This window comes from Macrotis lagotis, chromosome 1, assembly GCF_037893015.1.
Source record: "Macrotis lagotis isolate mMagLag1 chromosome 1, bilby.v1.9.chrom.fasta, whole genome shotgun sequence".
Taxonomy (NCBI): domain Eukaryota; kingdom Metazoa; phylum Chordata; class Mammalia; order Peramelemorphia; family Peramelidae; genus Macrotis; species Macrotis lagotis.
The window spans coordinates 707,584,703-707,612,075 of record NC_133658.1 but is presented as its reverse complement, the minus strand read 5'-3'; the positions used below and the strand labels follow the sequence as shown (position 1 = coordinate 707,612,075).

Here is a 27,373-nt window from a genome sequence, read left to right as displayed (position 1 = left end):
CCCCAGGATAAAAAAAAAGTCATTTATTTTGGTAAAACTACAACACATAGTATTTAATAACAAAGTTAACTTGTGGATAATTAGTCTTTTATCTTCTCTATAGTTAAATATATAACCATGTCTTATATTTTTTCAGATTGTAATTTACCTTATCTTTGATTTTGTCAGCTCTGGCATCCAAAAGCTGATTTTTTGTTTGATCCTGATTACATTTGCGACTTCCTCCTCCTGGAGTCATAGCTTTTGTTTGTCCAGTGGAACTTGAAGCTGTAGCAGCTAATACAGATGTACTGATGCCAGATACAGGTGATGGACTATTTCCATTTACTGACCCATTTACACCTTAGGGGAAAAAAAAAGTATCTCAAAAACCAATTACAGAAATATTTTTTTTCCTTTTGAAAAGAAGTTATGAAATTTTTCACTGTTTAAAGAGAAGAAAACTTTTTCAAAAACCACTTTAAGTCCTAAGAAAACCCCCATAAAAATTGACAATTTCCAAAATGTCAAAAAGTAATGAACAAATCTAGTCCTCTGAGATACTATTGGTAATGAGTGATTTTTTTTAACCCTAATCAAGAGTAGGAAACTGTTAGAGGCTCTGAATTTCTACTATAGTACATGTGGCCCAGACAAGTAGCTTCATAAAGAAAACTCTTTACCAGCTCTGCAATGTATAATCTTAGGAGAGTTGCCTAGGGGTATTAAGAGATAAATGATTTATCCAAGATCACAGTAGGTATTAGAAACAGAACTTAAACTCAGATATTCCTGATCCTGACTCTCCATCCATTGTCATTTTGTCTGTACATGACTAGGCATACCACAAAGTATTTATAAGTCCATTTAAAAATGATATAAAAGGAGTCCTTCCTTGAGCTTGTTGATTTGTTATGTGCTGCCTCCTCTTGCCTACCCCTAGATCTGGCTATTCTTGTGAATCTTAATTATATCAGGACTGACAGGCATAATGATTATTTAATACTCTATCACAGTGAAACATTTTTTCATTAGGCTGCCCACCCAAGGAATTTTGTTTATTTTTAAGTGGACATTATTTAATACTCAATATCAAAGGCATTATTTTTATTCATCAAACTAAATAAATTAAACCTCAGTTAAAGTACAACACACAAAGATAAAACTCACACTTCACAACTATCATACAGTGAGATTAAATTCAAAGACAGTAATTTTGGGGGGGAGACAAGCACACACAAATGCTTGGGGAAAAACTCATAGAAACCACTGAAAATGGTTTTCATGTGCAAAGTTTCCTAATATTTTGACAATTTTGTATTACCTTTTTCTAGACCACTCCGATTATTTTTTCCTGTATTCCTTGAATGGAATGAAGATGAGTCATGATTCTGAGCTGAAGAAGCAAACAGTGGTGGAATCCCCAGGAGTGGTGAAAAGAAGGTTGCCCCTGATCGAGCATGTACATCTGCTGTTCTCCACCATTCTGCACCTCAAATAAACAAACATGTGTATTATCTCTGCAATTAAAGTCATGCCAGAACAATATCTTAAAAAAAGAAGCAAGTGTACTTTCAAGACAAATTTATGTTTGAAGCTCTGCCTCTTTTAATTCTGACAAACTTGCTGGAAAAGAAAACAAATGAAACATTAAGTTGATCATACAAATTAGACTTGTGCTTTTGATTTTACTCTCCTGACCCTAGCTATCAGCATACCAAATCCTTCATAAGTGCATTAGCAACTTCTCACAGAATAAGAATGTAAAAAGGAGTTTGGAGTTTTTTAAAAACAACATGGAAAACTTGAACTATATATTCTCCATTAACTTTTCAAGTAAAAAAAAAGATTAAAATGTTTGGTACTATATTTGCCTCTCTTTTTTAACCCCCAAAGTTATGATCTGACTCACACCAAACACAAATCCACCAACTTATGTAGAATGTGAACCTGAACCATTATAGTACAAATGATGTAAATAATATTCATAGAAATGTTAATTACGTCTTCTTGAAATCATTTCAGAATGCAGTATGCAACAATTTAATATATACATATTATATGCATGTAGATACATGTATACACCCACACTCACCCATCCCAAAGAAGTCTTTTAATATAAATGGAAAGAATTGGCACTTCAATGAAATTTTCTTTTTAAATTGCATAACTCCTAACAAATATTTGAAAACAATTACTGTCTATCAAACTAAAATAGTGAAATCAATAGCTCAACAACTAGAATATAACTCTTTAAATAACTTCTTTTAAAAAATCTGACAAATCTTTGAACAAAAGACTTTTATAAAATTATAATTTCAGAAACTAAAGTCGTTCCATAGTTCAAGGCTGTTTAGACAAAAAGAGAAGTTACTAATGAAGAAAAACAAGTTTTATAAAAAAGTTGAATATACAAAGAAAACTCAATGAACTTTTAAATTTAAGACTTCCAGATGGAAAAGTCGATAATAAAATTATGTATAGAAGCATGGCAAGATAATGTAAGAAAAGTATCAAAATGCTAAAAGCTAGCAAGAAAAATTAATACTAACAAGGAGTGCTTTTTAAAGTGATTAGGAGAAAAGAAGAATTATTAAGGGGTAGAATTGATGTTCCAGGTTTATATGAGAATAACAACTTCTAACAGTTAAATTACTAAACTTTTGTTTTATTTCTGTCTTCATGAAGAATGTTCTTTGAAATAAAAAACAAAAATGACTATTTGGGATTACTACCCAAAAGAAGTAGACCCTAGATGAGTTTGTTGAATTCAAATACTCTGTCCCATATGGATTACAATACTGTCAACTGATAGAATTGCTTAATGTGATTGCTAAGTCATTGCCAGTGAAATTTGAAAGACAGAGAACAGCAGAAATGCTGTAGGGTTGGAGAAGGGTAAATGTTCTGATTTTTAAAGACATAGGAAGAAAATGGAATCTGTGAACTACAGGCAAGTAAACCTGACTTCAATTCCTGTAAAAAAATTTCTAAAATGTATTATTAATGACATGGTTATGAGAATTCCTAAGAAAGTTATGATCACAAAGCACCAATGTATGTTGAATAAGTCATGCCATAGTAATTTCCTTTTTTTTTGAAATCTGTGTTGCTGAGGTGCATACTTTATTACTTTTTGGGAGAAGCAGGTTTACTAAACTGGTAAATTAGAAATATATTGTAGAAACAGAATATCTACCTATATTTTAGCAAAGCTATCTTATGCTATTCTTGCTGAAAAAATGTGACCTAGACAAAAAAATTAAGATGAATTCAGATGAATTCACGAAGCCAGAATCAGTGACTAGTCAAGAATGGTTCAAAGTCAAGTTGGAAAGATGTCCTATGGATCTGTTATTGCTTCCAGGCTTAGTCATTGATAAAAAAATAACTGAATAAAGTGACAATGGAATTCTTATCAAATAAAAAAAGATGAAGGGAAAGCTAAAACATTGAATAATAGTATCCAAAAATCATGATAAACTAAAACCTTAGGTCTGAATCTAATAAGTTGAAATCAAATATAGATAATTATAAACATCTAACATTTCAATTAAAACAAATTACCATCATATAAGCACAAGACAGATTAAGTATGGCTAAGTAGTAATTTGATCAAAATTTGAGGTGTAAATAGATTGTAAACTCACTGATATAACAGTGCTAACTATAAAGCAATGAAAAAATGTTAATATAATCTTGGATGGAGAGAAAGGAGCCCTTCCTTCCAGGGGTCAGAAATTGGTAGCCCCACAGTACTCACAGCTGTTCAGATCTCTTCTGGAATTTTAGTCTTAGGTACCAAAGTTTAGAAAAAACAACGATAAGCAAAAGAAAACTGAAACAAGGGCAACAAAAATGGCATTTATTCATTCATGGATTGGCAAAAAGAATAGGGTATGTTTATCCCAAAGAAGAACTTGTGAAGAGTAGGATAGATATCCTTTAATTTTTGAAAAGACTATCATGTGAAAGATGGAGATAAACTTATTTTGAAGGCATATGTAGCAGAATTGAATATAACTGCAAATAGGTAAATTTAGGTTTGATGCAAGGAAAAACTTCCTAATGATGAGAGCTGTCCAAAAGTAAAATCAGGATGCCTCAGTGAGACCTCTCTGAGACTAGATAACTATTTATCCAAGGGTTTCATAGTGGAGATTGTTTTTCATTTATTACAATAAATGGCCCTTCCAACTCTAATATCCTATTTTTCTGTGATAAAATGTTTTGAAAATGGAAAATTCACAAAACCTCTGTCCAAAATGTCATTGAAAAAATTTTTTTACTTACTTGCATAATCTATTATACTTTCAAAACACTGGATTGTTGCCTACTATTGTAAGCAAAATAGATACCTTTCCATTATTAGTAAATTATGGAAATGGCTGAAGGATATAATGTTTTAAGAGTATCAATGAGATTACTATTATGTCCTAAGAGGTTTTTTTATCTAAAATTCTAGGAATAGAGTATTCCCATGAAAGAAAATAAAGAAACCAAAGTTTTCCTGTGTTTTTGAAATATAAGAATCAGAAAGCTTAAAAAAAGATAAGCAAATTATTAACTATAATTGCCACTTTGAAAGAATTTTTAATGAGACTGAATTGAGTAAAATCACACACACACACACACACACTGCTATAAGAAAACTTCCCTCTTTAACTGTCAATATACTATCAGCAGTATATAAACATAGAAACTGAATCAAAATATCTGTTTTAAGGCATAACTCTGTCTAATTTAATTAAGAGCTCAGAAATAAAGGGAAAATATATATTAGGTAAAATATGTTCAAACTGTTATCTGTAAAGACTGGGGCCACTATTCTTTATTTTGATAATTAGCTGACTCTAAAACTTTAGTACAATTATTCTCTTAACTAATTATTTTTATATCTCCAGGTATTAGCAAATAGGAAAATAAGATGATGGTTTTAGAGCTGGAAGCATTCTTAAAAGACATCTAATCCAACCCCTTATAATATAAATGGGAAAAAATGAGACAATTAATGATTTGCTCATGGTCAACAGGTAGTTTCAGAAGTAGAATTTGAATCCGTGTTTTCTAAACTTCAAATCCATGTAGTAGCAATTGTACCGTTCCTATATAGTCTGTTATTTCCACTATATTTCCATATATATATATATATATATATGTATATATATATATATATATATATATATATACATATATATATATATATATGTATATATTTCCTCTCTCTCTCTCTCTCTCTCTCTCTGGCCTTTTAATGTCAGCTCTCACATCCATGTCATTGATAGCAATATTCATACAGTTTAGTTATGCCCACCATATATCTTTGCACTGTTTCTTGGGATACTTTAAATTTTCATTCTTTTTAACTTGTGGTATTACATGAATTTTAATCATATTGCATCACTAGAATACTGATGCTAAACAGACAGGCTTTTGCAGTGATACAGAGTTTGGGATCAATGGAAATCTGGCACAGTTTCCCAGATGTGATTCATCCTAATCTCAAATTCCTACTCAATTTTGAGCCCAGCTCATTATTCACCTACAGTGCCTGTCAATATTGTGTAGATAGGTGAATGGATAGACAAATTTGATTCACTACCCATCTAATTCCTTGACATGATCTTGGCAATATGCATTTTTAATGTATTTTCCCCCTCTATTATGGATGATCAAACATCTCCTGCATTGTTGTGTATTTCAGTGAGGTTGCTTTTTGGCATTCTGGAGTACAAAGCAACTAAACCAATGTTATCTGAGAACAATGGAGAAGCTTGTAGTCAATATGTAGAAGCTTGTGGTAAGTATGTAATCCCTTTTTTTTTGTTTGTTTACATTCAACAGAGAATGTCTGTGACAATGAACCATTCAAATGAGCATATGTCAGTTTCATGTCTCAATTGTATAATCAATATTCAAGGGTACAGTGAACAATTTTTTTTTAGTTTTCTTTGTCAAAGGATCTTGTATTATTTAGAAGAGTGTTCAGAGATTTGTTTTGTTCAACTGAGTTAAATGTTTTCCCCAAATCAACAAATACCATTGAGATTTTATTTCCTTTCTATTTCTCCATTGGGGGTATGACTGGTCATAATTGTGGTCTTCAGAAGAAAACTATTTTTGTAGTGTGTGTATCAAATGACTATAAAATCTATTAAGACAATTACTTTTAAATCTATAGAATTTTTTTGGTTTCACTAGAAACTGGAAATTGAATGTGTTATAAATATTTTTATTAATATTAATTTCTGATTGGGTATTTTGAATCTAATTTGAATTGCTGCTGATTTTTCATTTTTGTTTTCCTGTTTATTTTTTGGTAAAAGCATTGTCTGTCATTTTCCTATTGGCATTTCACCCTCATTTGAAATATTCTCAATATTGATTTGGGGGTTTTTAATATCATACCACCTCTAATATATTTAGCTAAGTTTCCTTGTCCCTCTTAATTTTCCTTACCAAGTACAAAGCTAGCAGAGTACAAATGGCAACCACAGATGCCCGTAAAAAGATGCTAAAAAGGATGAAAACTTGTAGATCTTTCCTTTTTGGTGTCTGTCTATGATCTTCCTGGTTTCATCTATATATTCTTAAGATGATCTGGCCTGGCAGGATCTCATAGCAACTTCTCTGCTGGCTCATTTTCTTAACTGGTTTTGAGTATTTTGTGAGATGATATTGCTCATAATCTTCTTACATTCTTCTTTAAAAATGCTTTGAAAATGCGACTGTATTCTAAATCTAATGTTACTATGGGCTTCAATGTCTCCTGATTCAAGCTCTTGGATGGGGTCCCCTTTAGAGTTTTTTTGATATGGATGTAGAAGCTATAATGTTGAATTAATGTTATCATTTCTTAGAAGTAAGAGTTTTGTTTCTAAATGAATTATATTGGACTATGAATTATGTACTGAAAATTAGGGTCAAAAATAGCTGATGGGGAAGAATTAACTTTATAAAGTCATTTAATGAATAAAATTCAAATATAAACATAAAAAGACAACTCTAGAAACAATATCTCTGGATATATATAGTTTATATACATACAACATACATACATAAAAAGATCATCATCATCATCATCATCACCATCACTACCAATACCATTAACCAGGACTTTGGTGTTGAATTTGAAATTTCTATTGGGACTCCAGCAATTTAAATTCAAGAAAAGTGAAGGGAATAATAAAAAAGAAAATTTGACATATCAAAATGGTGATGTTACATTATTCCAAGAAGAGTAAAAGCAAAGAAAGGATATACATCCAATGCTCTGTTTAAGCTTATATCACCTAATAGTAAAATTTGCTTTACTTTATAACAAAGCCCTCAAGATCTATCCATACTAACATTCAATTAAAAAAAAACTATATAGGGCAGCTAAGTGGTACAGTGGATAGAGCACCAGTCCTGGAGTCAGGAGGACCTGAGTTCAAATCTAGCCTCAGGCATTTAATAATAGTTACCTAGCTGTGTGACCTTGGGCAAATCACTTAACCCCATTGCTTTGCCAAAAAAAAACGAACTACATAGATCCTTGGAAAAATTCCACAACTTTATATTACATGAAATATATTCAAGTCAATCATTTTGTTGAAATTTTCACATCAGACTTGAGAAGCAAAGGGATTTTTAACTGATCACATAATCTACTAATAACTGCATGCAACATATTTTGGGAAGAAAATAACTAATAGATTTGAAAATATGTTCATGGGTAACATCAGTATAATTATTGTTAACATGTTAATAAAAACCTATGTAATTCAGATCTCAAAAATATTCACTGTATATCCATTTTAACCACAAAATAGAAGCTTCTGACACATTAAATCTTGATAATAGAACAAAACCTAATACCTAAAGAAACGAATATATAGTTATTTAATCAAATGCTTCTTACTTATCTGAAGCTTGGGGTCCTTCTTTCCAAAAAACACCATGGATTGCAGTACACCCCCCCCAAAGAGCAACCAAAATCATTAAAATGGAGCACAATGTTAGAAAAAATTCCACTTGAAAATTAAGTGTTAACATTTAAACTTCCTAAAAATTTCTTGTTTGACTCACCTGTTAATTTTTTTGGTAAATGAGGCATTTTGGCTAATTTCTTACATTGGCCCAATCTTATTTAATTCACTACCACAAATCTCTAACTTGACACAGCCTAAAAAGTGATATACCATTTGATGAGAAGTATTCTGGAAGTTCTTCAAATTATGTTCAAGAAACACTATACTTGAATCATAGGGCAAGGAAAATTTTATGATGGATCCAATAAGCATAATTCTACTACAAAAGGATGAGATTTTAACAATAGAGTACTAAGTTTGGACATGCTAATATCATGCCCAAAAGGAAACCTTGGCCATTAGTCAGTCAATTAACAAATTTATGATTTCAAGCACTTTTAATACAACTATCTTGATTTTTGGGGAAGGACTGTAGTTGTGTAAGAGAAATGTGTCAAAGGCAGATCTTAATTTTTTACTAATTCAAGTTTTCTGAAGTGACTTTTTTACAATGTCAAATTCAAAAACCTAGTGTTCTGGAGTGAAACAATCTAATTCATCAAAAAAAAAAAAAAGAATAGGAAATGCACATTTCAACCCTCTTGTCCTTTATGTCTGTTTTAAAAGGTTTTTCATTCCCAAGATTACAACAGTTTATAAATCATCCACTTGAGGAGCAAATATTGATGGAGGAACTATAATAAAATCCAGACAATCTTGTATATGCAAAATTCAACTCATACCTAGTAATATTTTTATAAAATCATAGGATCATAGATATAGAATGGAAAGAAAACTCAGAGGTCATCCAGTCTAACCTCATTTGGCAAATGAGAAAACTAAAGCATAGAGAGGTTATATGCTCATTAGAATAATAATGATTCATATTTGAAAGCATAAAAAAGAAAAGTACAAGTAAATAACAAGAAATAATAGCTCCCTAAACTGGAATAATAATGTATTCCTGCAATGAAATTTTGTTAAGCATTTTGGAATAATACAGATGCAAGCAAAACAGGAGAAGAGAGGTATAGATTCAATCAAGTCAAAGTAGAAAATTTTAGCCAGCACTAAAGACTTTTAGAGTAGAATAGACCCAAGAGGCAAATAATAAGCTTTCCTAAGCTTAAGACAAATAAGTGCCCCAAAGAGCAAAATATATTCATTATGAGAATTTGGCTTTGTCTTCCACCTATGGCATTTAGAAAAATCCATATATTTTTATTGGAGTATTTTTAAATGGAAAAAAAGTATATAACCTATGTTTGTTTGACTTATTCCCAGTCTTTTAGTACAATTGTGTATTTCTCTAGTTGTTACCATCTTCAGCAGCCACTGGAGGGGTCTTGTTCCTTACTCCTGAATATAATAGACTGGAATAAGGCATATTCTACTGCCAATCCTACAGCATTTACTGCCAAAAGCTAGACTTTCCCCTGGCACAAAAAAATGTTAGTCTATTCTTTCTTTCTTTGATGTTCTTGATAAAATCATTATCAATCCAAATCCTACTAGGAACTAGGACATTTCAATTGTTCCTTCTTTAGTTGAATACTCTTTGTAACAGATGTTTACCTGGAAAAGGTGCTAGTTGGGGATGTGCTGCTAAGGCTGTGGGGGTACCAAGTGTCCCCAAACCACCAAATTCTGAATGCCCTGAGCTGGCTGTATGTAGACCAAAGACTGGGTGGCTGACCATTGGGAAGGCACTCGACACTGTGGACAGGTTAAACGGCTGATCCCCAGCTGCTCTGAATAAATGTCCTGAGGGGGAAAAAAAAACACTTAAAATTGTACTATCAAAACAGATGTTTGTTTATGTGATTTCAACCCTCATGTTTGGATAACTGCCATGATTTTACTGTTTCCAAAATATAGGTTACATTTTTCTATTGCATTTCAATTAAGAGACTATAGAAAACAGTGTTTCTAAATATATGAAATGATATCCTAAAAAGAACTAATAAAAATGGATGATGTAATTTTCCTTATTTTTGGTGTTTAATTTGCATAAATAATTTTTATTAATGAAATTAAATTGACAAAATAATTTCAAAACCTATTTTCTCATAATAAATTTATTCCAGAGAATTAATTTGTCACAAAAAATCATTAGTCATGCTCTCAAAGGAATATAGATTAGAGTAGAATACATTGAGCCAGACATGAAAATTGGTGATGCTGACTATCAATGCATAACCCTGAAATTCACATTCAGAGAGTCCCCAACCTTCTCAATGGTTCATGGGAATCTCAGGTTCACTACATGGAATTTCCCATCAGTACCAAAAAGCTGAGTGACGAGAAGTACAGCAGGTCTAGTTTTCAGCTTTAGAATAGGAAGTGTACAACTTCTGATATATTGAGGAAAAAGGCAAAAAAGTCCTTTCATTTTAGAAAGGAGAAAACTGAGGTAAAGTGAGGTTGAGTAATTTCTCCAAAGTAACAGAAAATAAGCTTCAAAGGAGGAATTTGAATCCAGATCTCTGAACTAATGATTGTCCCACTGTACTAGGCTGAACCAAAATAAATCAGCAAAAACTAATCAAATGCTTTAAGTGCAAGGGATTATATAGACATAAGAGCGTTATCATTATAATTGTAAGTGACTTAAAAATTGGCTTCTCTTTGCTTTACCTATTTTTCATAACTGGGATGACAATGGTTGAGTTTAGAGGAAGGTGAGAATTTGTTCAGAAACATGGAGGGCTCAATGACTCTAAAGGACATGTCTTAAAAGTGTCAGCAACTGGGAATTAAGATGGACTTGAACACTGTGGAAATACTGGCTATGATTAAGTTGGATCAGGATATTGTGAGTCAGAACTAGTGATATACTAGAGAAAGCTCTAACTGGCTTGTAAGAAGCAATTATTAAATTTTCTGTATGAGCATTTATACCTCAGAAGTTATCAAATGCTGCAAATTGAGATTTGGTTTATTATTTTGTATCTAGATTGACGTAAATAATGGGGGGGGGAGTTAATTATGTACATTGAACTTAAAAGTGTGTTATATATACAGGGTTTGGGGTTTTTGGGGGGAGGGGAGCCAGTTGTTAAAGATTTACTAGGAAATTCCTGATCATAGCTATTCTTTTATTCCAGACCTAAAAAAAAGAGAGGTACAAATTCTACCACTGTCTCACCACCACAGAAGATTCTGAAAGAGCTAAATCCTGGCCAGAAAGCAATAGAACTAGATAAGATTTGGGAGAAGACTATTGCTCCACCTCACTCCTAGGAATCATAAACGGCAGTGTGAAGCAGTGTCAGAACCTCTCTCAATCATTTTGTCAGGGAGTAACATGACTAGCTTCCTGGAGAGAAGGATATGTGATCCCTAATTTGAAAGTTCTAAAACATAGTTTCAGGGATTCCTGACATACATAATATATATATGAGAGAGACTGAAAAAACTAAAGGACATGGAGACAGAGAAACACAAGATGTGACTAAAGGGGATGGAGATGTACTCTTTTCAAAAATCAAATTGATAATACTGAGAAAACAGTTGATAGATATTAAAGTAGCAATCACTGTTAGATAATACTGAAGAGACAGTAACTGGTTAATAGATATTAAGGCTCTTATCACTGGTTAGATGATAGAGGAGATTACATAGGCTTTACAGTGTGAGAGGAATAGTAGTAGACACTTCTATCACTTATTTTCCATTGAAATTTGATGGGAATAGTAGCTTTGATCTGGGGACTTTAACTGTGTGCCTAGGGAGAACAAATCCAGAGTCTATATGAGATGTTAATGTGAAAACTTTTTTATGTATGAAGTATCACTCACATAAACACAATTATTACTATAACAATTCTAAATCAAAGCTACAAGAATTGTTAACTTACTCATACTTTCTAATTTATATTTTTAAAATGACTTCATTATTTTTGTACATGCCCTTACTCTCACTTCATTTAAATAATGGTATGACTTATTAACTGTTGATTGATCTCTAGATTAATAAAAAATACGTATTAGTCAAAGAAGAATTTCTTAAGTTTCTTCTCTGATTTCTTGCATCTTAAGAAATAACCAAGAGTACTATACACTTGAAGTTTTTAAATTAAAAGTGATGAACCTTCACTTAGGTCATTCCTTCTCCCCAGGTGAAATTATAGAAAGTTTATCCAGGGGAGAAGAGCAGTTTGTCGCTGCAAGGTGACCTAATTTAACATGTGAATTTTTTATACTATTCAGTACCAGGGTTCAGCCTTACAAAGTGGGTATATCATACAGGTAAGGTAATTATAATTATTCCATGGGCACTGTAAAATGGCCTTCAATTTTTTTTTTTGGAAATTCCATTAAGTAAGTACTCTTGTGGATTGTCATAGATTTATGCAATGTATAAACTTATTCAGGACTAGATCCTGAGTACAAATCAAATTTTAGGAAAATAACCCCATTGATAAAATTCTAGGAAAAAAAGCTTACTCAAATATTTATATATTTATAATCTAATAAAATTTAATATTGCTAAAAAGAAAAATGCAAGAAATAAAGAATTAAAAATAAATGCATGTCCGCATGAGAATTAATCTAGTCAATATACAAACCAGAAATGAAAGATACCTTTTTACTAGATGTTTTAAAACTAAGAACTACAAATCTAGCATCCAGCCATTACTATACTAACAATAGCTGAGCACTCACCCTTATTTTTAGTATGAAGAACCTACTATTAAAATGAGTTATTATTACATCTTACAAAAATATGCATGCATATGTACAGAATTAACATTTAATTTTCTTACTCTATATTCTATAAAGAAGTTACACGTACTTGCTAGATCAAACTCAATAAACATTAAAAAAAAGTAAGAAGACTCTAAGATTCCAATCAGACAATATAATTATGTGTTCAGGGAAACAAGGAAAAACTCCCTAGATCAAATGTCATATTTATTATCTTTTAAACTCAATTCACATGCATGCTAGGTCCCCAAATATAAGTCTTATTTGTAACAGTGGAAAATTCTATTTAGCTTTTTCTTTTTTAAGCCAGGATCAAACTCAAATGAAAGGAAAATTTCTTTTTCAACATTTATTTTTCAAGAGATCTGTGACATTTTTACTTATTAGAAATATAAGATAGGATAGAAAGGCCACTTAAATTCATTTATGCTTCTGTCACTTGAGTTTCTGATGTGGTAATAACGATTAAGGAAAAATTGAATCATGTTTGAATTAAAGGTTTATCTTATTTTCAATTTTTATCATTTCATTTTATAAAGAAAAGAATTTTTCTTTCCATTTATTTCTATTTTAAAAACTACAAAGTTTTCAAGTAACAGTGTAAGGTGCTAGAAATGCAGAGACAAAAATGAAAATCTCTGCCCTTGAGTTTGTATTCTACTGGGTAAATTTATCTTTTTAAAATTTTTTATTGATTTAAAGCAATGTGGATTTAAGTGACTTGCACAAGGTCACATAGCTAGGCAATTATTAATTGTCTAAGGTTGGATTTGAACTCAGGTCTTCTTGACTCCAGGGCCGGTGCTCTATCCACTATGTCACTTGCCCTGGTAAATATATCTTCAGGAAACTCAGAGTAATGGGGGGGGGTGAGAAGGGAAGAGAGAGAGCGAGACAGAAAGCGAGAGCAAGAGAGAATGAGAATGAGAACTGGGGCAGTACATGAGCTGAATCTGTGGGGGTGGAAATGCCTTCTAAGCATTTAAGAACACTGTGACATAAACTGAGATCTGAAATGGATTTCAGATGCTAGCCAGTTCAACACCCTCATTTTTCACAGGAGTAACATGGGTGTCTGGAGAAACTCAATGACTAGTTCAGAGTCCCACAGGCCTCTAAGGAACAGATTAGGTTTGGCAGCGGTCCTCTGATAGCAAATTTAGTGTTTTTTCCTCTGTATAATGATGTCTTCAAGGAATAAGCATGTATTGCAGATTGTCAAAAAGGTAGAATGCATGCAAAAGAGCAATGTCAAATAAAAGATAAGTACTAATTTGTGGAGGCCCTTCAAAGCCTCCTAAGGGGCAACTTGTTGGCCCACTGGGATAGACAATCAATCAATCAATCAATCAACATTTACTAAGTACCTCACTATGTTCCAGGCACTGTGCTAAGTTCTGGGGATTCAAAAAGAGCCAACTTCAAGGAACTCACAATCTGATGGAGGAGACAAAATGCAAACAAATATATACAAATCAAGCTAAATATAGGATAAATAGGAAATAATCATCAGAGGCAAGGCACTAGAAAGGACATTGGACTTGTAGTCAGGAAGACCTGAATTCAAGTGTGGCCTCATATACTTGTCATCAGTGTGTCCCTAGATAAGTCACTTAACCACTATCTCCTTCATTTTCCCCATCTTTAAAAAAAGGAGGGGGAGATAATTGTACATATTTTGCTAGGTTATTGTATGATCAAAAATGAAATATTTATAAAGCATCTTGCAAACCTTACACTGCTACATAAATTTAGACCAGTTATTGCTATTTCCTATCTAGTTAGCTAGCTATCATCTTCTTGTTGTTCTTATTATCTGAGGGATTTGTATTTTATTCTACAGCCAATAAAGTGTTTTTTAAAATAAAGGATGGCAATATCAGACTTAATCATCAGGAAGATTCTTTTAATTCATGCATAGATGATTATTTGAAAAACAAAAGTACTAGAAGTCAGAAGACCAATGATGAGGCTTTTAAAATAATCTAGATCAATAATGAGGTGGGGGCACTTGAGTGGGGATTATAAGTCCAGAAAAGGGACTGAATATGTAGGAAACATTGTGGTAGGAGAATGGGAAAAGTGCCAAAAACTTGGCAACTGATTGGATACGAGAAGTGTAAGGGAATATTTAAAAAGGTTATAAATAAGTTAACTGAGTGGCTAAGGTTATAAATCCAGGGAACTGAGTAATGGGGAAAGCGATCAAGTTAAGTGTTAAATTTAGTCTGGTCTTAGATATTTTGATTCTGATAAGGAAATGGGTACTATGCCGGTAGAGATGGATAGCTGATAGTACAAGTCAGATGAGTTCAACAAAGATGTGGTGGGAAGAGACAGACAGACAGACACACTCAAAGATGAACAGAGACTGAGACATAAGAGACAGAGAGAAGGGAAGGGGAAAGGAGGAAAGAAGAGGGGGGCACACAGCTAGGTGGCATGGTTGATAAAAGGACTGAACCTAGATTCAGGAAAGAGCTGATTTCAAATCTCATCTCAGATACTTTGCTGTATGACTCTGGAAAGTCACTCAACCTCTATTTGTTTCAGCTTTCTCATCTATAAAAAAGAAACAATAATAGTGCTTACCTCCCAGGGTTATTGTGAGGACAACATGAGATGATTAAGTACTACATACATATTAGTAATAATAATAATAATAATAATAATTATTATTATTATTATTATTAATATTGGTAAGTGGATCATGAGAATCGATGATCCATAAGAGTATATATAGAAAAATAAAATAAGGCTTTCCCCTGCTCTTCTCCTCTCTCAAATGTTGACAAAAACCAGAAAATGATAAATACTAGAAGAGCTAAGGAAAAAAAGGTGTTTGACGGAGTTGTGAACTGGTCTAGCTATTCTGGAAACCAAATTGTAACTAGATCCTAAAAGGTGTCCATAATATACCAGTAATTAACCCAGTAATACCACTACTAGGTTTATTATCCAAAGAGATCAAAGAAAGAGGGAAAGAACTCATGCACAAATATTTGTAGCAACTTGATATGTTGATAAGGAATTCGAAACTGAGGAATTCCCCCTCAGATAAGTAATGACTGAACAAGTTATGACATCTGAATGTGATAAAATATTATTGAATTATAAGAAATGATAAAAAGAATGATATCAAAGAAATCTGGAAAGACATATAGAAAGAGATACAGAAGTGAGAAGAACCAGGAGGACAACTTATACATAACAAAATTATAAAGATAATTTTTAAAGAATTAGGAAATCTGATCAATGCAATGAACAATCATCATCATAAACATTATATATATGCTACCCATATATTGACAGAGATGTGATAGACTTAAATTAAGTCATGCAGCTCTTTTTGCAGTGGGAAAACCCAACCATATGGGAATGTAATTTGAATAGCTTAGATTTTATGCTTCATAATCATCTCTTAGGAGAAGCAGGGAAGATATTTTCGTAGCCATATTACAGATAGAGAAACATGATGGATGATTGTATAAATTGGCCAACTTCAATAATCAAGTAAGTGACTAAAGTGAATTGGAACCCAGTTCTTCCAACTCCAATTCCAATGTTCTATCCACTATTCAATGTCTTTTGAGTGGCATATAATAAATTTTTACTCTTTTAGTTGGTTATCAGTAAATGGTCTTCCAAAAGTGAATATTATCATGCTTAGTGGAAATTGCTTTAGATTTGTTTGAATCCTTCTGATAACATAAGGTCACATTCTACAATAATGTCCAGCAAACTTTTTTTTCAAATGTTTCATGCATATATTCAGAACAGAACTAAAAAATCCTAAGGGACAACAATTTATTTAGCAACTTATCATAATTAAAATTTCTTAAGTTGAATTGTAATCTCATTAATCAGGGTCAGTCAGACAACAGATATCTTAGTTAACTGTTATTTGCAGGGTCAGCAGGGGTTATTTAAGACTTATTACTTGCTGTAAAATTAGGAGAGTTTCATTTCTGCCTCCAAACTGAACGTATTTTACAAGCTAAAAGGGTCAGGTATCTTGCTCCTTTAATGATAATTCAATACCTCATTTTTTTCTGCTCAAAATTTAGCAGCAATTCTTTAGATTTACTAAAAAACCTTTTGAGTCTGCATAATTTCAAGAGGTCAGCATGGAAGAGTGGAAATAATATTGAACATGAGGTCAAAAGACATGGTTTTGAATTCTGACTGCTACTTTCTATAGGGCCAGTGGTCACTTAATCTCTCTGCCTTCCATTTCTTCATTTGAAGAATGAGGAAGTTGGACTATTTGTCCTCTGCAGTCCTTTTGATCTCTGAATCTAAAAATCCTTAAAAGACTAAGGCTGTAGTCTTTAACCAGGGTACAAGGAGGCAATTTTGTCCTGATTTTAAAACAACAACAACAATTTGATTTCATGATGAGAGCCTATATACTTAATTTTGGTCAATTAACTGGATTTAAAATTAATTTTGGTCATGGATATTTTGAGTCTGAGACTCTGGAATAAAAACCAAAAAAGATGATGATAGCTACATACTTAACTAGATAGAAAGTAGCAATAACTGGTCATTATGAAGCTTTGTAATGTTTGCAAAATGCTTCATAAATATTATCTTATTTTTCCTTGGTCACAATAACCCTGAGAAATAATTACTATTATCTACCCTCCACCCCACTTGCTTTTTTTCCCCCAGATAGGGAAACTAAAGTACAAAGAAGTTAAGTGACTTATCCAGGGTCACATTGCTATTGTCTACAATAAAATGTATTTTACAAGGGCAATAAAAGTCCTTATGGTAAACAAAAAGGCACAAAGTATCTCCTATGGATGAGAGTTCTATCATTTTCTTACAGGAGGGAAATATTCTGTAACAACCCTCATCAAAAACACACTATCATTAATTAAGTAGAATTTTCATTAAATCCTTAATTGACCTGATTTCAAATTACTACATATTCCAAATTCTACTTTTTTATATAATGGCAGAAATAAAATTTAGTTTAAATTTTCTACTGATTGTTAAAAATAAGAATTAGAAATACGAGAACAAGTCTCAATATAAATCAAAGCTATTTTGAGGAGACAATATTTTCTTTTCAACTAACATCCAAATACAGTTTAACTACTATAATTTGTGTTTGTTTTAGTTTTCAAATCTATTTAAATTTAGTGAGTTTGCACATTTTGCATAATGAAAAAAACATAAAACTTCCCTAAGATTCCTGAATTACAATATAAAAAGGCTGAATATTTTTGAGCAAAGCTTTTGAAATTCTACTAGCCAATACATAGATAAATGATTGAAAGCTTACCCAAAAGGCCAGCATCTGTTTCTATAGTAGTTGTGTCTTAGTAACGAGAAAGGATAACTACAAATGCCTTTATTAATATTAATGAACTTCATGCTGCAATATAATAAGGTTTTTCACAAGAACTAAAAAAGGATACTCAATGCCTTAAATATAAAGCATTAATGAATAAAGTCCTTTATCAATCAGAAAAAGTCCAAAATAGCCAAAAAGTCATTTCCTTGAATATATAAGTATTTAAATGCCATGATGCTAAAAAAATAAATCACTCTCTTAGGAAACCTAAGAGACTGCTTACAGTTGTAGGCTCTTATATATTGCTTTTCCTGTGATAAATACGAAAAAAATTCTTTTCAACTTCACATAAGCTTGTTGCAACATGTCTTCAAACATTAATCTCAAATATGTTCAAACTGTATGCATAATAATTTCATAACACTTTAAATTTGCCTGCAATATTTAGCAAGTTGAAAAGTGTGTGTAATTATCAGAAAAGCAGTATATTCAAATAAAGGTCATAGGATTAATTTAATTAATATTTGTGATTATTAAATATAATAACCAGAGTGAACAATCCAAGGGCTGTAAATTAAAGTGTTGTTGAAGTATAAACATTAACTTATTGTGTAAGAAATCCATTGACCACACTGTGACCCAGTGATATTAGCTTCCACTGCTATTCTTCACCCAAAGCATTCCATCTCCCACCTAGGGGCATTGTCATTTGCTGTCCTCCATACCTGGAACTCTCCTCATTTTAGCTCCTTGCTTCCTTTCTGGCTTTCTTTCAAGTACTTGCTAAAATTCCACCTTCTTCAGGGACACTTTTCTCATTCTTTTTTTTTTTTAGATTTTTTTCCAAGGTAATGGGGTTAAGTGACTTGCCCAAGGCCACACGGCTAGTTAATTATTAAGTGTCTGAGATTTGAACTCAGGTACTCCTGACTCCAGGGCCGGTGCTCTATCCACTGAGCCACCTAGTCGCCCCTCATTCTTCTTAACACTAGGGACCTTCCCTCAATTGATCCCATCCAATTTATGCTGTATATAGTTTGTACATAATTGTTTCCTTGTTGTCTTCCCTGTTAAGACTGAATTCCTTGAAAAAGAAACTACCTTTGGGCTCAACTTTTAGCACAAGGTCTGGCAAACAGTAGATATTTACTAAATGTTAATTGGCTGACTGATTTTTCTAGTTAATGAAGAACTAGGAAAAGATCCAGTCAAAAGTTAAAAGTCAGAGTCATTTCTTGCTAATATCTTTATATTCACATAGCTTTTAATCTTAGAGTAACCTTTTATTCTTTATAAAACTTTAAAACAGAAAAGCAAAGGTTTTTGGAGGAGGAATCAGATAAATGTGTAGGTTTTATATTACTTGATAACTTCTACATTTTACAGTATTTAGAAATAAGTAGCATGTTAGGTACTGCACTGAATATTGTCTATTTATTCCTGAAAAGATGTAAATGAGATTAAGTTCCAATCTTTGAACTTCAGTTCCTTAATTTATAAAATGGGGATAATAACTGTTAAAACTATGGCCACATACAATTGTTGAGAAAAGTTATGTCACTATTATAATCATTAGTGAACTCTTAAAACTAAGGTATTTATGGTTAGCAGTATGTGTCATAGATGATTTTTTTTACCTTCAGGGTAATTTATGTGGTCTATTAATAGCAGGATAAATGGCATACATAGATAGGAATCATCCCTTGATTATAATAAGACCAATCTTACTAGTAACAGTAAATGAACAAATATTTGGAATTCTTAAATGTGAATGGTAAGAAAAATAGTTAAGTAAGCTTCTTTTATTCAAATATAAAAGCTCAGGTTTTAACATCATATTTTGTTTTTCATAGTTCTCTTATTCCTCATTCATTTCAATGAGGAAGGCTTGATTACAAATGAACTAACTCCATAGATATAAAAGTAAGGTTTTAGAAAAAGCATTGTAGGGGTGGCTAGGTGGCGCAGTGGATAGAGCACCGGCCCTGGACTCAGGAGTACCTGGGTTCAAGTTTGGTCTCAGACACTTAATAATTACCTAGCCATGTGGCCTTGGGCAAGCCACTTAACCCCATTTGCCTTGCAAAAAAAAAAAAAAGAAAGAAAAAAAGAGAAAGCATTGTATCTGACTTAAAAAAAGCAAAACCAAACATTTCCCAACTTAAGGGATTTTACTTATACTATCTCATAAGGAATATAATAAATTACATTTTTGTCATTAAACACCAAGAATGTTTCATAAATGACAGGACCTCAGTCAAGAAACTCATAAAGATGGCTAATTTCCAAACAAAAGTCCTATATACATTGAGGTTAAACCCTAAGCTCCATACACTAATCATCCAATTGGAAACAGAAGTGTGGAAAGTAAGTTTGCCTTCCAAAAATTTTGAAAAGAAAATGTCTAGTATGCCATCTTTGATAAAATTAAGGAACCTCTCAAGCAAGTTCCTGGGGACCCAATAGGGATCCCAGAGGGATATGCCTTGACCAGTAAAATACAAATTGTTAATAATGATCTCCCCCAAAAGCAAAAAAAGAAACCTATAGAAATTATATTAGCTGTGTGACCTTGGGGAAGTTCACTTAATCTCTCTATGCCTCAGTTTCCTTATCTGTAAAATCATGTAACATAGACCTCCCAGGATTTTTTGTGAGGATCAAATGAGGTAATACATGCAAGACACTTTGTTAACCTTAAAGGATTATATAAATGTTTTCTGTCATTAAATGTTGAGTTTGAGATATCTAGCTGTAAATTTCCAAAGGACAGTTTGTAATGAAGGATTGGAAAGAAGGAAAGAGGCAAGGACTAGGCTTATAGTTCAGGAAGTCATGTCCATAATGCTGATAAATGAACCCATGGAAGATGAGATAAAAAAAATTGAGGTGGTATATAGCAGGGGTTCCTAACATTTTTTGTTTAATGGACCATTTAATAGTCTGGTTAAGTCTATGGATTCCTTTTGACATTAATGTTTTGAAATGCATTAAGATAAGGTATAAAGAATTAAGGGAAAGCAATTATATTGAAATAAATGTTGATTTTTTAAGGACAAAAAAACCTTATTTACCATTGTCGTTAGCAGGACCTAAGGGAGAAGAGAGAGAACAGAGTAACAGCAACAGAAGTTGCCATTAGAATATAGACAGTAAAGAAGGGAATGTTATCTGAGATGTCATCTGAGGTATCACACTCCCCAAGATTAGGTTGCTCTCCTAAAGGGAGAGCACTAATAATTGTCATTTCTTTTAAAAATGAGCACAGATCCCAAATTAAAAACCCCTGACTTCTATAGAAAAGAGACTTCAGATATAAATTACAATGCAGGATATGGATGATGATATAGCAAATAATGAGGGAGCATCCAGTTAGGCATGAAAAGAACCAAGAAGAAAGGTGTTACAAAAAGCCAGACAAAAAAGTTATCCAGGAGGAGTTGTAAATAATTTCAAGTGTTGTAAATAGTTCAAGAAGGGTTAAGAATTAAGAAAAGTCCACTAGCACTGCAAATTGGATGATCAATAGGAATTTTGAAGAGAACAGAAGTCAGAAGGCCAAGGGCTTAGGAAGTGAGAAAAATGTAGGTTAGAAAGGCAGATTTCTTTCTAAGAGATTGACTATGAAAGGGAAGAAATAGATAGTGGACAATTAGCTCATGACTCAAGTGACAATATTTTAAAGAATATTTTTATCAAGGAAAGTCAGCCCATTCTTCTATGGAGGAATAGAAACAAAGAAATGACTCTCATGACCTTCATCTCTATTAAACAAATCAAGAATACCCAGTAGCTTGATCTAGCACATAATTTTCAAGTCATGGTCTTTTAAAAATGCAGTCAACTTTCCATTACTGAAAACAATCATCTTTCCAAATTAAAAAAAAATAAAAACTATTCTTTTAAAATCAGAATTGTGACTGGTAAAATCAAAAACTGAAAGGAAAGTTCTTCAAATCTAAATAAATATCTGCTTGTCTTGAGGAAAGGTCTGAATGGGATTTATAGAAACAAGTTAACTTTAATGAGTATGAGGGGAAATGATCTATTCCCCCAGAAGTTGGAATATGAGATGAATCGATCAAAGAAACAAGATGAACAAGTTGGAAGAGCAGAAAATTAATGTGATAATTCCACTCTTTTCTTTTAAGTACTGTGAATTCCAGGATGATAAACACCTCTATTTTATCTTAATTGCAGAAGTACTTTCCAAAGTTACAAAATAGAAATGATTTTAAAGTTATTTAAGCTATGTTTCCCTTCTAATAATCAAAGTAAGCATCAATAATCCAAAAATCAGATCACTTCTTGAGTAAAATACATTGATTATAGGAACTACAGAAGGGAGGTGTAAGATATTTCCAAGTGAAAGAACAACCATTAGTGACAACCCGTACAAGAATTAAAAGATCTATTCTTTGAAGTACTAAAAAGGATAAAAAAAAAAACCAAACCAGATATTTGCCTCTGTGAGCATAATTTCCTACATATTACCTACCATATTCCCTATGATATACATTTATTAATATTATTTAATATTAAATGTCATTTTACAAATGTGAAAAAAATCACTATCAGAAGGGTTTAGAATAAAAATGCATAAGCTTCTTGGTGTGTTAGGGGAAAATAAGACTAGAGATGGGATCTGTGATTTCATCAGCAAGCCAGCTCTTAGTTAATAAGAAAAAACCTTTTAACCAGTGAAAGTCAGTTTTCTTCAATTTATTGTTTCATAGAGTTATCTCTAGCACTAAGAAATAAAGTGACTTGTTCAGGGTCACATAGTCAAAGATATCTTGAATTCAGGTTCTCTTCCTCATTCGGAGGTCAGATCTCTATCCACTATGCCAAATGAATCTCAAGGAAAAAAATACTTTATCTTGATTTGAATAAAACTATATACATGAATCTATAAGGTTTATTGCTATATCCCAGGAGTAGGCTTTTATAAGGATTACAGGCTGTCACTAGAAGATTTATATAGCAAATTTCTGTAGCTGCGATGGAACATTAGCTCTAATCTGATGGCAGTCCCAAAACTCACAAAGCTACCACTATTGCCTAATATTGCCATCACTGGCTTCATACTTGTCACCTATAAATATTTTAAATAATAGGACACGGTAAAAGTTTTCTTGTATACAAATGCATATTGAACTGATATAGTATGATGCTTTCAGGGGAATCAAAAGCTAATAGAAAGTGAACAAAAGGTAGTAAATCTAAAATGGGACTTCTTGAACTACAGATAAAATCACTTTTAGGTCATGCTATGAGCAGGGGACTATGAAAATCTCAAGTAGTCATTTGAGTAACCTTTTTAAACTCAATATCTCTTGGGATTATATAGATAGCAAGAGACTCCAAAATACTGATTTTTTGAGAGAAAAACCATATACTTTTCAAATGATAATTTTGCTTACTTTTATTTTTATATAAAATGTTCTGTGTAAATTGTACATTCACAAACTCAAGTCATCCTCTAAATGTACTTGAAAGAATAAGACCTCAAAACTGAAAATTTGACTAGTTTCTGACCCAATTTAACTACTCTGACAATTAATGCTCTCAATTATCAAATTCTATCAGTGACACAGACTTAACTAAAGAGAAATTACAATTATTGATTTGAAATTATCAAATTATATTGGACATAACAGACAAAATGCCTCTTGAAGTTATTAATTAGATGGTACATGAATAAAACTGGAAATGTTATGAAACATATTTTTCATTCATGTTTTTAGAATATACTGGATTTACATGCTCTAAGGCCACTCCCTATCATTTTCATGCCATTTTCTGATATGCCTTAAAACCTCAATTCAATCCAATAATTTTGCTCCCACTTTGGACACAGGGTTTGTTATTAGTAAGCATTTACTATAACATGTCAAAAGTCTTTCCAGCTCTGCTACTAGGGCTACTCTTCAGTTATCTTCATGCCATACTCCAGCTTCCACGTCAACTTGGCATAATGGAATTGGCCCCTTACCTGCTTCTGGGAATAGTAATAAATCTATCCTAATATTATTCCAGGGAAGAACTTGGTGTCAATCAGTTGCCCTATGACTCCACTCACCACCTCTGTGACACACTTGCGCATATGCTTCCCTGGTGGTTACCACTCCTGTTTGTGGGGTTTTCTCTAGTCTATGGAAACTCCTTAAGGACAGAAATTGTCTTGTTTTTGGACCTCTAGCTTAGCATATTGTACGACACACTTTAAATGTTGAATAAATGCTTTTTTCATTCATTCCTTCATTTATTCAAATTGTGAAACTTCCATAGAGATTCATGAGATACATAAATCCAAATATATTACTAGCATATAACAATAGAATAATTTTGATGGAGACATAAAAATATTGAATATCTGACACAGTAGACTTAAAAATGTCTTCAATGTACATATTTATTTCTTTATATATATTTAAAGTATCTAAATTTATTATGATAACTTATTAGGTATGCATTAGCTGTGAGTAGATTATAGCACAATATAAATAATAAAATGCCCAAGTAAAGTGTTTGAAGAGTTGTACGAGAGAGATATATAATCCTAAAAAGAGATGGTTCCATTCAAATAGAGAAATAATTGATAACTTGAGCAGTCCACTTGTATTCATGTAGTGGCATGAGTAGATGCCCCCATTGAAGACTCCTTGGACAAGATTCACAAAGAATGAGAAGGCATGAAGAAGTTAATATCAGTACTATTAAGACAATGTTTAGGCAGTAACAAGATCAGCTATCTACACTCATTTAAGTAAAGCATTTTGAATTGTAAACAGATTAAAATAACCTCTTTCAGCATTTTTACATAATCAAGAGAACAAAGACCAGAATTCAATTAGACATTTAATAAATGCCTAATATAGCACTTGCTTTAGGGTTCTAAATCTAGAGCACCATGTTATATAAAGTAAGTACAGTGTTCAGTGCTGATGGTACAAAGATGAAAAAAAAAAGTCAGTCCTTTCAAGGAGTCTCCAAATTATTAAGTTGAATTAGACTTTTGTAAAAATGTAATTCAATTCAATAAATACTTATCAAATATCAAATAGAAGGCATACAAAAGCAGTGCAGTGGAGTAGTAGAGGAATCAGAAAGACTTATCTCTGAGACAGTCTAGCTGTGGAACCCTAAATAAATTGTACCCAGGCAACTCTTTAAGCTCTAAGTTGGTAAGTTGGTAAACTTGAATTGAAATTTTCTCACTGAGAGTTCCTTATATCAATAAAATTACAGATCTAGTCCCACCAACTCATTTTGGGGAACATAGGAAATGTTCAAGGCTATATAAGTATATAAAAAGTACTATAAATTAAGTATGACAAAAGTAAGGAGGTAGAGTAAGAACAAAAAAAATAGACAAAGTACTATGAGAAAAACGAGGAAAAAACATGATTTTCCACTTTGGAAAGGTAGAGAAGCTTTAGAGGTAGTATATCAATTTGAAGTCCTGAAGAAACAGGATTTGAATAGACAGGACAATGGAGGAACAGTGTTGAATGTGCGTCTTCCATCTTTAAACAATATTTAAAAAATCTGCATTCACTTGACTATTCCATCCCCTCATACTATCATCTTATACCTTTTTTTCCCTTTCACAAATAAATTCCTAGAAAAGATCATCTACTCTCTCTTTACTTCCTATTTTCACATTTTTGTCAATCCTAGCAATCTTGCTTGAACCCCACCACTTAATTTAAGTTACTGAAATTATTAATGATCCCATGATTGCTGAATTAAAAAAAATAATTTTGGACTTCATATTCCTTGGTTTTCCCATAGTTTCTGATCTATTGACAGCCTTCTCTCCTTCTTTACCTTTGATAGCAACACATGCTCTCTGGTTCTCCACCTACCTGAACTTTACCATTCTCCTTTGTTGGACTATCATCTGGCTCTGTTTTACCATAGTGTCTTTTCTTTTCTCAACATTCTCTCTTGGTGATATCATCAATTCCCATGAATTCAATTATCCTTTGTGTTCCTGGGATTCCATATGACCAGGTAAACAAAATTTTCTAAGGTATTTCACAAAATGTCTGATATCTTTAGTTCACACCTTTGTTAAAAACATATTTAAGGACATGTTTGTTATTTAGAATTTTTGCAACTGAAAATGATAAATCTTCTGCGAAAGTAAAAGAATGGAAGTTGTTTCCTAGAGAACATATGCATATACATATCTTCTAGTTATTAAAATCATTATAAAAGTTTCCTAGCCTATTAGGTCAAAATATAATGTAGGGTACATGACATTTCAGCTCTAATTTCTGTGACTTTGCACAGATACTCCCCCCTCCCACACCATGATTTCATGTACTCCTCCATTTTGAACTCTAGGTTCAAATTTTAATTATTTTTTTAAAATAAGAAATAAAAACATGCAAAATTATATTTTATACTAACACTAAAAATTAAATCTATTTCACTCTTTTTAGGTTTTTTTTTTGCAAGATAAGTGGGGTTAAGTGGCTTGCTCAAGGCAACACAGCTAAGTAATTATTGAGTGTCTGAGTCCAGGACCGGTGCTCTATGCACTGCACCACCTAGCCACCCCCCTATTTCACTCTTTTTGCCACAACACTGTTCTTTTTTCTGAAAATTTTTCAACTGATAATTCCTTTGACAATGGCAAGTACAGGTTTTCAAATACTTCACGTAATTTTTAAAGAGGGTAAAATAAACTTGTTTATAATTTCTTTTTAAATTATGCACTAAAAACAAAAGAAAAGTAGCACTACTGTACACAAAGTAAAACAGAAAAAAAGATGATCATATCTAATTCTGTGAATATTACATGAAACTTGCTTTTTAAAGGTGTATAACAGATTCACCATGTTACTTTAAAAAAAATTTTTTTTATTTATTTAAGGCAATGGTCTTAAGTGACTTGTCTAAGGTCATACAACTAGGTTATTATTAAGTGCCTGAGCAGATTTGAACTCTGGGCCTCTTGACTCCAGGGCTGGTGCTTTATCCACTGCACCACCTAGCTGCCCCCTACCATGTTACTTTCAAGGCTGCTTTTTTTTTGTCTGTGCTTACTTATAAAATTCCTTCTGTTCTCTATTATGAATTTTTTTAAAACAATACTTCAATTTTCCTCTTTTTTTCCTTTTTGCAAAATTACAACCAAGTCTGGGGTCTTGTATCCTCTACTCCCAATAAAATGAATTTATATACTTTCTAAGATAGCTCCTCACAATGGTGGGAAGTTCATAGTCAAAAATTGCACTCCTTTAGAAGGATTAAGTATGGTAATCAAATAGTACCATAGCCCTAGCTTAAAAGCCTTTTATCATGTAGGATGTTGGTCTCTCCAGTTCATCCCACTGGGAGGTAAACAAATAGTT

At 32.3% G+C, this 27,373-nt stretch overlaps 1 protein-coding gene across 23 annotated transcripts in view; it reads right to left on the bottom strand.

Annotated features, from left to right (window-relative positions):
- The window catches only part of BAZ2B (bromodomain adjacent to zinc finger domain 2B), a 341,329-nt gene that overhangs the window by 120,538 nt on the left and 193,418 nt on the right, over positions 1–27,373 (bottom strand). For 16 of the 23 annotated variants that reach the window (XM_074215885.1, XM_074215897.1, XM_074215888.1 and 13 more), the window contains 3 exons: positions 9,567–9,755; positions 1,304–1,471; positions 149–342 (listed from right to left, as the gene is read on the bottom strand). In XM_074215885.1, coding sequence (XP_074071986.1) covers positions 149–342; positions 1,304–1,471; positions 9,567–9,755 — 551 coding nt within the window. The remainder of the gene's footprint in view (positions 1–148; positions 343–1,303; positions 1,472–9,566; positions 9,756–27,373) is intronic. The other 7 variants (XM_074215889.1, XM_074215890.1, XM_074215906.1 and 4 more) reach the window with 3 other exon arrangements.